Source organism: Salmo salar, chromosome ssa10 (genome assembly GCF_905237065.1).
Source record: "Salmo salar chromosome ssa10, Ssal_v3.1, whole genome shotgun sequence".
Lineage (NCBI taxonomy): Eukaryota > Metazoa > Chordata > Actinopteri > Salmoniformes > Salmonidae > Salmo > Salmo salar.
In genome coordinates, this window is record NC_059451.1 from 26,344,320 (window position 1) to 26,358,563 (window position 14,244).

General features: G+C 41.0%; 1 protein-coding gene across 4 annotated transcripts; it reads left to right on the forward strand.

Annotated features, from left to right (window-relative positions):
• The first annotated feature begins 4,515 nt into the window (after positions 1-4,515).
• depdc1a (DEP domain containing 1a) lies at positions 4,516-13,980 on the forward strand. Of its 4 annotated transcripts, none has more exons than XM_014216598.2 (12): positions 4,517-4,698; positions 6,736-7,001; positions 8,559-8,703; positions 8,795-8,913; positions 9,000-9,130; positions 9,229-9,276; positions 9,420-9,557; positions 10,140-11,147; positions 11,624-11,796; positions 11,888-12,064; positions 12,457-12,645; positions 12,860-13,980. In XM_014216598.2, the coding sequence occupies exons 1-12, from the start codon at positions 4,648-4,650 to the stop codon at positions 13,001-13,003; spliced, it is 2,589 nt and encodes an 862-aa protein (XP_014072073.1). In that variant the 5' UTR covers positions 4,517-4,647; the 3' UTR covers positions 13,004-13,980. The 4 variants fall into 4 exon arrangements, with proteins under 4 accessions (XP_014072075.1, XP_014072073.1, XP_014072076.1 ...); XM_014216599.2 differs by lacking the exon at positions 4,517-4,698 and adding an exon at positions 5,051-5,572; XM_014216600.2 differs by lacking the exon at positions 6,736-7,001 and having other exon boundaries at positions 4,516-4,698.
• Positions 13,981-14,244: the final 264 nt, after the last annotated feature.

The following is a 14,244-nucleotide window of genomic DNA, read 5'->3' on the forward strand; positions in this document are numbered from 1 at the left end:
ACTGCTGGCCAAGAGCTATTGCACAGTGCTCCTCATTGAAATTATTTGTAACACATCCTCATGCTATGTCTCCTCTGCCTTTACATCACCTTCACTTAGGTCCATGTATGACATCTACCTCTCTTACTGCAATAGACGTTATTCTGCAGATCTAGATCACTGCTAAAGAGGGTCTGGTGGTAGCTTGTTGGGGATGGTTGCAGTGAGTAATATATGCAAAACATATTAGCTGCAGAGCATGGCAAGAGTACAAACAGATCTGGGTCAAGCATGGAGTATGAAACTAAAGCATCAATGCATCCTACAGGCTGTACATTATTCATACAAGATAATGGGCTTAGTACGTCTGCATCTTGGACAATGTGACTAGTGTACAGCAGAAGCTTTTAGATACAGCGTGTTGTCTCAACAGGATTGGAGAGTGACGAATTACATGTAATCCATTACATGTAAGGGATTACAAAAAACAATATCTGTAATCTGTTATGTTACCAGAAAAAATATTGTAATCAGATTACAGATACTTTTGAAAAACTAGATGATTACTTCGAGGATTATTTTAAATTCAGAAAGGATGTTTGCGGAAAAAAATCTTTGACACTTCTCTATTTTCTCAATGACATTCAAATCAGCATTGAAAAAACACGCAAGTTTAAGTTTGTTCCACCTGAGCATGTCTGACCCCAAGTCAGAGACCACTATCATGACACACCAAATGTGTTTGATGGATCGCGGGAAAAGAGCAGGAATAGGCTTTTGTAGGCTACAGTCCAAGCTATGTCTTCCAATGGTGCGACTGCTGTCGGTATCCAAAGGTTATCCAACTTCAATAAAAGCTTGGAGGTAAGGATGACAGCAGTAGTGTAGTCTACAGCGATACAGATATCACTTATTATTGATATCTACATAGCGCATTGATGTGAATCACATTTTACCTGAAATGCACAAGGTCCTCTACACCGACAATTAAGAGTTTGTTTCTAGTAATCTCTCCTCCTTCAGGCTTCTTCTTCTTTGGACTTTATATGGCGGTTGGCAACCAACTTTAAGAGGCATTACCACTACCAACTGCTTGGAGTGTGGACCTCAGTTCATCTTTCAATCAACCACGTGGGTAAATGCTCCTAAAAACCAATGAGGAGATGGAAGAGGCGGGACTTGCAGCGCATCAAGCGTCACAAATAGAACCATGTTCTATTTTAGTGCCTGGCTATGCAGATGCTCGTTGACACACGCGAGCAGTCTAGGTGCAATAATTGAATAACATGTATGTGTACATTTATTTTGCAACACTCGCGCACGTGATGCGAGCTGTGTGGTCAGCATGTTACGGATTGTGGTTGCTGTGGATGGCTGTTCACAAATCTAAATATGAATTTGAACCCAATAATGGTTGAATTCAAGAAGTTTAAGCTGCCTATAAATCATTGATTTTTAAACCAGTGGGCAGCTAGTGAAAAATGTGCTCTTGCAACAGCTGCATAGTGTGGATCCCAGCCTATGGAATAAAAATGGGGCTTTTATTGCTCAATCTATTTCCTGCTGATAAATAAAATCCATAGGCCTAATGGACACATGCACAAACTCACACACTTTTGATAGACTTAAAGGGGCAATCTGTAGTTGCGACATCCATTTTGGACTTACAAATTATATATATTAATGTAAAGATATAATTTAATCATATTACTATATGTAGTAGAAAACGATGGGTTAGAAGAAGCCTACAAAACCAACCCATAAAGTAAAATGTAACATCCATATATGGCCAGCTATGTAAACTTTAACATTGATTTATCCTGCAATAGATGTTGTTCAATTGGTAACATACATTTTTGTCTCCCTCTATTGCCTCTTATTGGGAAAGTAATAAAAGTAACTGAATGTAATCAGATTACGTTACTAAATTTGGGTAAATCCCAAAGTTACATTACTGATTACAATTTTGGACAGGTAAATAGTAACTGTAACTGATTACATTTAGAAAGTAACCTCTCCAACCCTGTGTCTCAAGTTGTGCAAGTCTTCAAAGTTTGGAGATTTGAGGTGCATGTGTAAAAGACACAGGAACTAGTTTAGTGTTTTTGTTTTCCTATTGCTGTTGGACAATGCAACACCCGTCCATTGATTTTCAATATTTTCTTACAATCAGTCCTGACATTAGCAAATCTAAAGCACTACCCTAAACCTTTTTATTATATGTATCTAACCTCCCTCCTTTTACTTTTCATCTTTTGTGTCACAGCAATGCCTAACTGGATAACACACTACAGGGGGTGTTAATTAAGAGGCTACTGACAATCTGAAATGGTACACCCACACAGGCAGTGTGGTGAAGAAGCCGGAACAGAGCCTCTTCAACCTCAAGAGGCTGAAGAAATTTGTCTTGGCACCTAAAACCCTCACAAACTTTTACAGACACCCAATTGAGGGCATCCTGTCGGGCTATATCACCGCCTGATATGGCAACTGCACTGCCCGTAACCGCAGGGCTCTCCAGAGGGTGGTGCGGTCTGCCCAACCCCTCACCGGAGGCAAACAACCTGCCCTCCAGGACACCTACAGCACCCGATGTCACAGGAAGGCAAAAAAAAGTTCATCAATGACAACAACCACCCGAGCCACTGCCTTTTCACCCCGCTATCATCCAGAAGGCGAGGTCAGTACAGGTGCATCAAAGCTGGGACTGAGAGACTAAAAAACAGCTTCTATCTCAAGGCCATCAGACTGGAAAATAGCCATCAGTAGCACATTAGAGGCTGCTGCCCTATATACATAGACTTTAAATCAATGGTCACTTTAATAATGGAACACAAATCACTTTAATAATGTTTACATAATTTGCATTACTCATCTCATATGTACATACTGTATTCTATTCTACTGTATCTAAGTCTATGCCGCTCTGACATTGCTCGTCAAAATACTCATATTCTTAATTCCATTCCTTTACTTTAGATGTGTGTGTATTGTGTGTATTGTTGTGAAATTGTTAGATATTACTTGTTAGATATTACTGCACTGTCGGAGCTAGAAACACAAGCATTTCGCTACACCCGCAATAACATCTGCTAAACACGTGTATGTGACCAATAAAATTGTATTTGATTTGAAAACCATTTCCATTTAATGTCACTGTTTCCTCTGTGCTAGATGTATTTTTAAAAGAAACAGTATATGCATTGGTTTATTCATCATTAGAACATTGTAGAAGCAAAGTTCAGAAACCTTCTCAAAGAAACAAAAGGAGAGGCCTTATTAGATGATTTACAGGCAGTGTTGCTATCCAGCTGTGTCCCACTGTAATTCAACTCACCCAGGCCTTTTATTATACAAAGTAGAGCCACTTGCTCTGTTTTCCCACCCATGTGTCAAACTCACCCTCCTCACCATGAGCCATCATCATATTGTTTTTTGAAGGTTTTACAAAGATCTATGCTATAAGAAACCATTATCAAAATACCCAAATTACACATTGTTATCCTGATATTACACATGGTTTCATACACGTGATTACAGTTGTTATTCCCACACGACAGTTCCCTGCTGTGTTACTACCTTTCCCATGTCCTGAGGAAAGGTACATCAATAATTAAGTATAGCTGAATATGATTAGACTCCAGGTTTAAGTTATGGAATAATATTAATTTTGGTGAATAAGGGAGGACTTGTCTACGGGAACCAGCATCTACTACTCTGTGGAGTAGGTTCATCCTGCGGATGGATTAATGGGATGAATGAGTGTGTGGAACAATGGGCCTGGGGCAGGCAGTAACCCTGGACAGTGGAGGCCCTTGGTGATGAGATGATAGTATTAGAGCTTCCTGTCCTGCAGAGCTCAGCAGGAGGGACTGTGTGTACTGAAGCTGCCTCCTCCTCTGAAGAAGATCTGAGCAGAAACCACACTAGTTTGCTTCCTTCTGTCAGCTTCCCAAAAATACCTAATTTTCGTCCCTCTTTCAATACTGGAGTTTTCATTTTCATTTCAATATTTAGGACCATTTGCACAATTTAGCCAGCAGCGTTTAATGAATAGCTTTGTTGTAGACAGTTTAGAAAACTAAAAACTCAGTCACAAAGTTTGATGCCAATCACATCAAAGAACAGTACCTGCCTGTTCATGAATGGTTACTTTACGTCTCATGAATGGCTATAATCCCTGTTTTATATATGTTCATGTTTACAGTATCGGCTCACTGTATTTATAGTTAAATGTTGTTAAGTAAACTAAACAAACTGTATTAACGAATTTTTACTGTACTGCTCTGTTTGTTGTGGGGTGATACTGCATGCACCAGGTGGCAGTCTACATTCAATGTTTCTCAGAATTCACTGCTACATGATATCATTTTGACAATCTCTGATAAAAAGTACATACATTGTTGCCTGTGTTTGCGTAATCATTCATGCGTCTCGCCAAAGGTCTCGCCTATTTGTTTTGATCTCACAGTACTCTTTTGTGTCATTTGTCCACCAGCCTTATGAATAGTCACATGACAAAGATGTTGTCCAATCAGCTGCCTCCAGAAGAAATCTCGTAATTTTAAACAGTGTGGAATGCCACTGCTCTCTGTGTCGACAATGTGGCACCGATAACCAACAAACTACAATCATTTGGGTTGTTTGCACGTTGATTCTAGCGTCAATATGATGAGTTCTCATGTTGTCACTCCTGGGCCTTACAGGGCGACAAAACTGGTAAGCTTTTCTTGTACACTTTTTCTTGTTGTGAAGTTAGCTAGCTAACGCTAAACCGTTATCTAGTGTTACGATGCTAGCTATGCTGCAACTTGGGCAAACGAGCTAACTAGTTATGCTGTCAATTGGGCAACATAGTTACCTATGCTGCAATTTGGGCAAATAGGCTGGCTAGTTAGCGAACGTTAGTATGTTGCAACTTTGGTTAGTTGGTTGGCTGGCTGACTGACTGGCTAACGTTAGCTATGCTGCAAGCTGGCTAGAACTGTGCAGATCACTCACAATGTAAAGCTGTCTGTTATCGGTGTTGTTTTTTCCAGAATCGGACAGCCCTACAGATTTTAGGCCAGCAATATGTTACTGAGGATTAGCTAGTTAGTGACAAATCCCTGATCGTTTCCCTATTCTGATTTGAAGTCGGGATGATATCACATCAGCAATTAGCAGTTGAAACACTCCCCGCCCCTGTTTCAGTAGAAAGATGAGGGATGGTGCTGGAGAATTGTAACCACTCTCAAATGAATAGACAAACTATGGTAGCCCTTGATCACGACTCTCCGTTCCATTACACATAACGTTAAGAGTCATTGGATGAAGGTGTCCTTCTGTATGGGGGATATTTGAGCGCTGGGGCTCTTAACAATCAGAACATTAACACGCGGTATGGTTTTGGAAGCAAGGACCGTAACTTTCATTTCAGCGATAAATCATGAAAATAAAAGTTGTTCCCACATGGACATATGTAAATGTTGCAGCACTTGTGGAAGACGAGGCGACAACCTGTGTGTAAGCGTAATTCTGAAAATGTAGCAGAACGGTAGTTTTGTTGGATGGAGTCACCCATAGCTGTATGGATGTGTGCAAAACTGCTACAGTAAGTGCATCTGTTTTATTTGAATGATTATTTCTTTCTGCTGAAAGATAAGGGCCATATGTTTCGAAATCCAATATCTCAAGCGATGATTATTTGACGTTTCTAAACGTTCACAGACTAGAGTTGGAGAGCAATGGATGCAAAGACTGACTGACTATCCATTATATCAAACTGATCGTTTAACCATGTTTTTAGGCTATACAGTGTTACATTTATAGTGCTATGAAGTGTTAGTAATTATGTTTACAAACACTGGGCGTAAAACTAGTCCGGCTGTGATACAGTTCATTGGTGTGTATATACATTCTGAAAACATTTGTGTGCAAAATCGTGTAAATGTTCATTACAAGTAAGAATGTTGAATTCAATTAAATTTTAACATACTTTTCAGGTTGTTTGTGGGGTTTGTACTTCAGTGGCTCGAAATTTGAGACAAAATATACTTATGAAATACTTTTTAGAGGTGGTATGTATATGGTTCGGTTTGGCACCAAGGGAAAGTCAGTTTCACATAGGCTATTTATTTACATTTTAGTCATTTAGCAGACACTCTTATCCAGAGCGACTTACAGTAGTGAATGCATACATTTCATACATTTTTTTTGTACTGGCCCCCCGTGGGAATTGAACCCACAACCCTGGCGTTGCACACACCATGCTCTACCAACTGAGCTACAGGGAAGACGGTTTTTGCTCGTCAGTAGCTATTGAACCAAGCATGCCATGACAATAAAAATGGTATATTCTGAATCGGGAGGGTGGAGAACAATCCACACACTTTTTTTATATATTGAAATCTGAATACAAAATTGGACAAACCTCACAGACATCCGGTAGAGTAAGTGCAAATGTAATTTTATTCAACATTCTGGCTTGTAAGGAACGTTTACACGATTTTGCACAAATTTGTGTATTACAGCCTGGTTAATCAACTACAGTAAAACAAGCTTATATTTTGGGCTCTGATGGGGTTCGACAGTTAAACAAAGCTCATGAGGTATCTGTTATATTCTTCAAGAATCAATGGGTACATAATTAATTCACACAAGTCCAAAAATGTATGTAGCACCTTTTAACAATATGTAATGTTACAGATAACTAGCTCATCTTTTGAAATAACTGTGTGTGTATATATAGCTAGCTAAAACAATTTTAATTTGCAGTGGAATGAAGTCACAAAGCTATTCCGAGCAGGGATGCCTCTGCGGAAACATCGACAACACTTCAGAGTGTATGGGAACTGTTTTACTGCCATAGCAGCTGTCGACTGGCTACACGAACTGCTCAGGAACAATAGTAACTTTGGACCAGATGTCACCAGACAACAGACTATCCAGCTGCTGAAGAAGTTCCTCAAAAATCATGTGATCGAGGATGTGAAGGGCAGATGGGGTTCAGAAGATTTGGAAGACAACAGCCATCTCTACAGGTAGCGTAAATCCTAGATGGTGGATAAATAGTTCAATCAGGCTGTTTTACCATTGAAAAAATTGTAGACCAAAGCCGGCATATAAGTGGGCGTTCCCTCTCTCGTGTGAACATACTTTCCCGCATGAGCTCACAGTTCCTCCATAATCTTTCACATTCTCACTCGATGGGGGGACAGCTGGATTTGGTCTACTTATAGATACACGGCAAGGCGTGGCTTAAGGTGACCACGCCCCTGCGTAGGTTACTCCCATGTAATTAGCCTAACTTTGGCATCATCCTAAACAAATTAACACTTTTTTTTTTTTCAATGTTTTCAGCCTTGTCGTTATTAACATACTTGGCTGTCACAACAAATGATTTGCATTATACTTATTCTGCAACTCTAATTTGTTACCCGACCTGCTAACACTTACAGAAAAGATGTCACATTATACTTATGTCTGTTTGTTAACCCCTAGCTTATTCGCCGGTTGGTTAGCTATCTGGCTAGCGAGATAAGTTAGTCTCGATCTAATTCGCTAGTCGTGTAACTACTTCCACTTTTTGCCTACCCTTGAACAGTGTAGTTATTTGAAAGAGTTGCTTCTTGTTGGCTTGACTATATGTCCATTCAACTTGCCGGAGTCCAGCTGGGCATACAACCTTACCAAATGGCCCTAACAAAAGTATCCTATATGGCGATGTTTACACTGGTGGAATCTCCAGGCTCGCATAAATATTAAAATACAGAAGAATATTACAGCTGTTATTTGGACAGATACAGCTCACTAGTCCATACTACAAGCTAACTAGCAAGCTTTATGCAAAGCGACTTACCGGTGATTAAGTGCTTGAACACACAAATGTACCGAGTAACCGGAGCCCACAGCTTTCCATCATCAATAGCCTGAAACCATAAGGTTTGTCTAACCTGGTCCTTGGGCAGTTGATTAAAAACTTAATTAGATGGTCTTTTCTCCATTCAAACAAAATGGTACACAACAGCTTTTCAGCATCTTAAAACCAGGGCTAGCTAGCTAATTGAAGAAAGTCTGTTGGAATTGGCTCTTTGACTGATAATCGTGACATACATTCCATGCAACAGTCTTTGTTCATGCTAACATTTTTACGTCTAGAATGAAAGTGTTTTTAGGAATGATGTAGTTTGTTGATTTTAAGACGACATGGAAGTATGTTAGATGGCCAACCAAGAATTTCCAGAATTTTTATAGAATGATAGAGAAAAAGAATAGACATTGTCGGCTTATGCGTAAAGTAGGCAATTTAACATGGGAGTACCCTACGGCTGTACCTTACTCGGGGGTGTGGTCACGTTAAGCCATGGCGTGTGTGTATTGTCCCTGCCCACCATAAATTGAGCCAGGGAGATGTCTCCTTTCTCTACAATCTCTGGGGCACCCCCTCCGCGGGGTGGGGGCAAAAAGCAGACCAGTGCGATCCCACCCTGAAAGAATGAGGGAGTGGGATGTCTCGCTCTCTCTACCATCTCTGGCCTAAGTAATCTTTTTGGGTGTTTCATTGAAATAATTGTATTATTTCACCTTTGCTGTCCTAGGTTTGCTTCAACATCTCCTTTGAAACCAATTCCCCATCGCCCACCTGTGTCAGGGCCTGCATCAGTAAGGAAGAGTTTCTCAATGAAAGAAAAGGAAGGCTTCTTCAAATGTAGGACTTCCAAGAAACCTAACAAGGAGACTACAGTAAGTATTGTTGATATTTGAGAAAATGTTCCTCTATTGTGCCCCCGGTATGATTTGCCCACATAATTGACTGAGAAATTGTTTCTCACAGGAAAATGTGGATCCATCAAAACAAGATATGGAGACTGAGCCTGTGATTGAAGTGGTCCAGGCCAGAGCACTAACAGAGGAAGATATTCAGGATGTTTGGAGAGGCATCACTCTCACACAGTAAGATTCACTCTTCATTTATTTTAAATCCTTCTTAAACATTTTAATGAGTAGATCCTTATTCCATTGCCTCTTTATTCTTTCAGCCTTCAGAAAACATTGGGATTGACTGCGCTTGAGGATGTTTTGGATCCAAGACACATCAATTCTCAAAACATTGTGTACAACATGACCAATGTGAACAAGCATGGGGTTGTTACACTTGAGGACAAGACTGGTATAGCCTATTCTTTCTCTGATTTATATCTGCAATGTGTGTACACAATGTACGCAAAATGTAAGATGCATGGTCATTTATTAGCCTTTTCTCCACAGATGACCTCCCACACTGGGTCTTGTCTGCAATGAAATGTCTTGCAAACTGTAAGTAAGATTTTACTCAACTGTTTTGGTGGCATATTGTATTGAGAAATAGATTTCACCTCACACAAAACAAGACTAGGCTCTCCATATGAGAGCTATGTTTTCAGACCAACATCTAAAAAATGTCACTGAACCCGTTCTAGGGCCGAAGTATGATTCCAACCAGCCATCCTATCCTGGGTTTGAGAGGGATGTGTTTAAAACAGTCTCTGACTACTTCTACAGCCTCCCTCAGCCACTTCTTACATTTGAGTACTATGAGTTGTTTGTCAACGTCTTGGGTATGTATGCATTTTGCAAGCTTTAAAATTGAATGCAGTGTTAGAGGTGAAATGGTTTGACAAACTTAATTTTATGGGTTTCCCTGTTCCTCTCTAACCTAAAGTGTTACTAAAACCTGGATTGAATTAACCTATAATGTAATTTTTCAATCTTTTGCAACTAAGCTATCAACATGTACAGTCATTTGTAAGTTAAAGTAGAGGACAAATCTCAGGTGTGGTTATTGAATTCAGGCAAATGCTCTAAAGTTTACTGGACTAGTATTCATCATTCTATATGAACTTTCCATTTTTTTTATACGAGCTCTATTGGATAAGATTTAGTTTGTCTTGTCTCCACTCTGCAACTGAACAGTAAGATTGACCAGATCAAATACAAGCAGCATGAAACTACAACTGGTTTGTGTTATTTCCCTCCTAACAGAGGATGTGACTCGACTGCTCTGTGGCTGTGACATTTGTTATAACTAACTCATGTGTGTCCAATTAGCTATTCCCTTTCCCCACAATGTGCCAACTCCCTTGTTTATGTCCTGCCGGCTTCACAAGTGTTGTTTTTGTTTTTGTCTGGTCTCTTGTTAGTTTTATGTGGCTACATTGTGGCTCCTAAAACTCAAAGAGGAAAGCGAAAAAACCAAGAGGAGCCCAGCTACCCCCAGCCTGCAAAAAACCCTCACATGAACGGTGCTGTTAACCTGTTCAAATCAACGGAATGTCTGCTGTTGAGCTTAATTCGGAAAGAGGCTTTTGAAGAGGGCGACTCACCAATGAGAGAGGTGTTCAGCTCAAAGGCCCAGTCCACGTTTGCAGCTCTGAAGACGGGCTGTGCTGGGAGGGTCCCCCAGATGGGTCTGACAGGCCGAAGGGCCAGTTATGGGGACGTCCTGGGAGGCAGCTCTCCGAGTCTTGTACGGTCAGAGAGCAGTGGAGCCTCATCAGTTAGGCTCAGAAGACCCAGTAGTTGCTCCCTGGAGAGAATCCTGGATGAATCAGCTGAGTCTGACTCATGCTCCCAACACAAGTTGTTCCAGTCTACAGAGAGTCTGGTGTCCTGCAAAAGTAACAGTGGCAGCAAGTACAGCACCCCACCTCAGAATAAAACTGACTCTCTGTCTGTTTTAGACAGCTACCCTTACTCTGAACCCCAAGTCTTTGTCACCATGGCAACTCCCAGTTGCAACACCAGTTCAGGTGTGATGACTGTAGAGGGTAGCACTCACAGCTCCAAAAACGAGGGTGCCAGAAGCAGCATCTCACTACCAATGGACAACCTCTCAGTCAGTCAGAAGCCCAAGCGCCCTAGGAGCATTGGTACCTGTTTGGATATAGCTGAGCACAGAGGGATGTCTGCCAGCTGTTTCAGTATTAACGCCCCTGTAGCAGAGATCACCGTGAAGCCAGACTCCTCCTCCACTGTTGGCCTGAGGGGTCCCAGTCTGCTCAACCTGAGGGCCAGCAGCATGGACCTGCGAGACCTCAGAGCTGGGCCTTCTGTTAGCAGGCGCTGTCAGAGCTCTCTGGACCTGTCCAGGCCAACCCTTGCTCTGCCCTCTGTGTTCACTTATGCACGCCGTCTGAGTTCCGAGCAAAGTAAGCCTACATCTGCATGCTTGTGTTTGTGCTTTTGCATGTCTTAACACCTGGCCTAACATTGCTCATTGGGCTTGCACTAATATGGAGTGAGACTCTAATTGTCCTTTAAGAGAAGGTTATCACTGCAAGCATTTCAATTGTAATCATCTGGATACTTTCCAGAACTTCAAACTGCCCTGTTTAAAAGTATTATGCCTATACAATTACATTTAATGATGTTACATTTAATAACTTGTACACATAGTTAATGCAGTTCTTGCTTTAGAGAAGCAAGGGCTTTTTGGCATTGAGAAATAACATGGATTTAATCTTCCAGGTGAAATCACACAGATGCTTAATCCGCTTCAATGCATTTCATTAGCCTCAAGTCCTAGTGGTGTGTGTGTGTATGCATCATTTTGATCTGATGCATATCAAGGGTTGAATACATGCCATTCCAGTGTACAGTACTGTGATTGTGTATATGTGTGAAGGTCTCCTCCAGCCTCAGTTGGAGCGGGTGGCCATTGAGGCTCTGCAGCTCTGCACCCTGTTGCTGCCCCCTGCCAGCCGGAGGAAGCTCCAGCTGCTGATGAGAATGATCTCCCGGATGAGTCAGAATGTGGACATGCCTCGGCTCCATGACGCCATAGGAACACGCACATTGGTGAGGGCGGAGAGAAACGCAGGTTTTACAATTCTGTGTGATGATTTGAACATCCTCATAACTCCATTATTCAATCCCATTGTGTTTCCAGATGGTGCATACGTTCTCTCGCTGTGTGCTGGGCTGTGAGGAAGAGGTGGACCTGGATGAGCTTCTGGCCACCAGACTGGTCTCCTTCCTCATGGATCACCACCAGGAGATACTCCAGGTGCCAGTCTATCTGCAGAACGCAGTCCGAGACCACCTGGCATACCTCAGAAAAGTACAGGTATAATACTGTCACTCTTATAAGGTATCTATTACATACCGTAGTTGGTTACGTGAGTTGTAATGAAATAGAATTTTCATTGATTTTAAAGGTAGACTCAACAAAATGACGTTGCCACGAGCAACACTAGCTATTGCGATGAGCAAGATGCAAGACTTCCCGGTCACATACAGTATCTGCGCATGTGCAAGGGGTTCCCTTCACGTTGTTTTCAATGTGGTAGCTATGGGACCAAAACAGCAGAGAAATTTAGCCTCGCGCTTCAATGCTCTTAGTTGTGGAAATTGATCCACTATTCTATTTACTTTGTGCATCTACGTCATATCGCTGAGTTTACCTTTAAAGAAAGTAGACCGCGGCGTGTTGAGTGTGACTATCCTCTCCTCCTCTAGATAACCTACCCAGGTAGTGGTGGTGTAGGGGCCCCCATGCCCATCTACTCCTTCTGCAGACAGATCAGTACCGAGGAGTTTGAGGAGCAGAAGCTGAGTGTGTCCCAGGCTGCCATCACTGACCTGCTGGAGAGCCTGGTCAAAGACAAGAACATGTCTGTGAAGGACAAGAAGAAGAAGCTCAAGCAGGTAACATGTTAGACGGCATGTTGTGTGAACACTTTCTTCATATTCTCTTATCTCACTACACAGTACGAAAATGTATGCACTGACTATTGTAAATCACTCAACACCGTCTGCTAAATGACTAGAATGTACAAATGTAATCTCACTGCACATTTGTGTACAATTTCCCCCCCCACAAAAGTGTTAATCTAAAGCTAATACATTTTTGTATCATCAGTTTCAGAGGCAGTATACAGACATTTACGCTCGCCGTTTTCCAACGACTGAGAGCGAGGCGCAGCTTTTTGAAGATAAACCAAAGATCAAACCTCCAATGCTGATAAGTATGAAGAAACCAAAAGCTTTTGGAATTAGAAACTGAAGGTACAATTGGGATGCAACTGTTTGTGTGGAATATTTTTGTTGTTGCTTGAAACTAGACCTGGCAGCTAAATGTAGGAAGGTGGGAGGAAACTACTATGGAGACCACCACAATTTAGACTGCAACTATGTAACATTTGTCTTTAGGGTTGAATTATGCATGTTTTATGTTAAGTCATGTTTTTGTGTATGTAATTTCTAAATACTGCAGTATGTATCTTTAGTGCACCAAATAATTTATTCGGCATTGATGATGACCTCATATGGGAGTATAATAAGTGAGCCTGAAGAGGAACCTGTAAGCAAATGACAATTTGGGAGTCGATTCTGATAGATTTATTTAGAAGTTGATCCAGATTTATACATTCCAATTGACATCGAAGTACGGAATTTAAACTTTCAAGCATTTGTGTTTTCCAGGGATTAATGTTATTGTTAAGCATGATATTAGTCTACCTAATTGTTTTTTCATAGGGTTCTATGAAATGCTTATAATTTAACTTTGTTCATGTTTTTCCTGTGTATGTTTTTGACACGTCACTTCTCTGTATTTTTATTCCATTAACATTCTCTCAAAGTTGAGCTCAAACTACTTTATTGGATATTTTTGGTGTGGGATTTTTTTAAATGTTCTTTCCTGGCAAGTTATGTTCAGCCATTTGGGATAAAGAAGTTTTGCACTATTTTCTGTCATTTTCAAATGAACGGTAGTTTAGACCAGTCAATACAATGGTTAATATGTATACTTGACAAATATGCATTTATGAAGTATTAAACCTACAAGGGAGACTTTTGGACTCATTTAGATGCATTTTCTCAATACCTCTTTATAGCTGTATACCTAACCTCAAAAGAAGAGCCATCAATGACATATCAGTTTACCCTTTGACTTGTATTGTTATTTTCCCGCAAAACATCTGTTTACTATGCAACGTTCTTGAAAATAAAGTGTTCAACTGTAAAGCAAAATCCCCTTTACGAATTGTGCAAATGTACTTGCCTTATTAGTATTCTAGGATGGGGTTTATTTAATCATATTTGTTTACCTCCATGTCCTTGTACTGTCTGGCACCAGAAGGGCGAGACCGTGTTAACTCTGACACAGAATTCCATGTATCTTTGCACTACACCTGGTGAATGTGGCAGAGCTCTGCTGTTAGAATTATAAGTGCATTGCAACCGAAGATGATGAATTGCATGTCCCTCTGAGTCTGACCTCAACTGACCTTCATCCCTCTAGAT

Excerpts from the sequence above, each read along its gene's own strand:
- depdc1a (XM_014216598.2), top strand. The coding sequence starts at position 4,648 with ATGATGAGTTCTCATGTTGTCACTCCTGGGCCTTACAGGGCGACAAAA. Across the intron at positions 9,131-9,228 it reads TACACTTGAGGACAAGACTG|ATGACCTCCCACACTGGGTC; the intron begins GTATAGCCTATT and ends TTTTCTCCACAG. Across the intron at positions 9,558-10,139 it reads GTTGTTTGTCAACGTCTTGG|TTTTATGTGGCTACATTGTG; the intron begins GTATGTATGCAT and ends GTCTCTTGTTAG.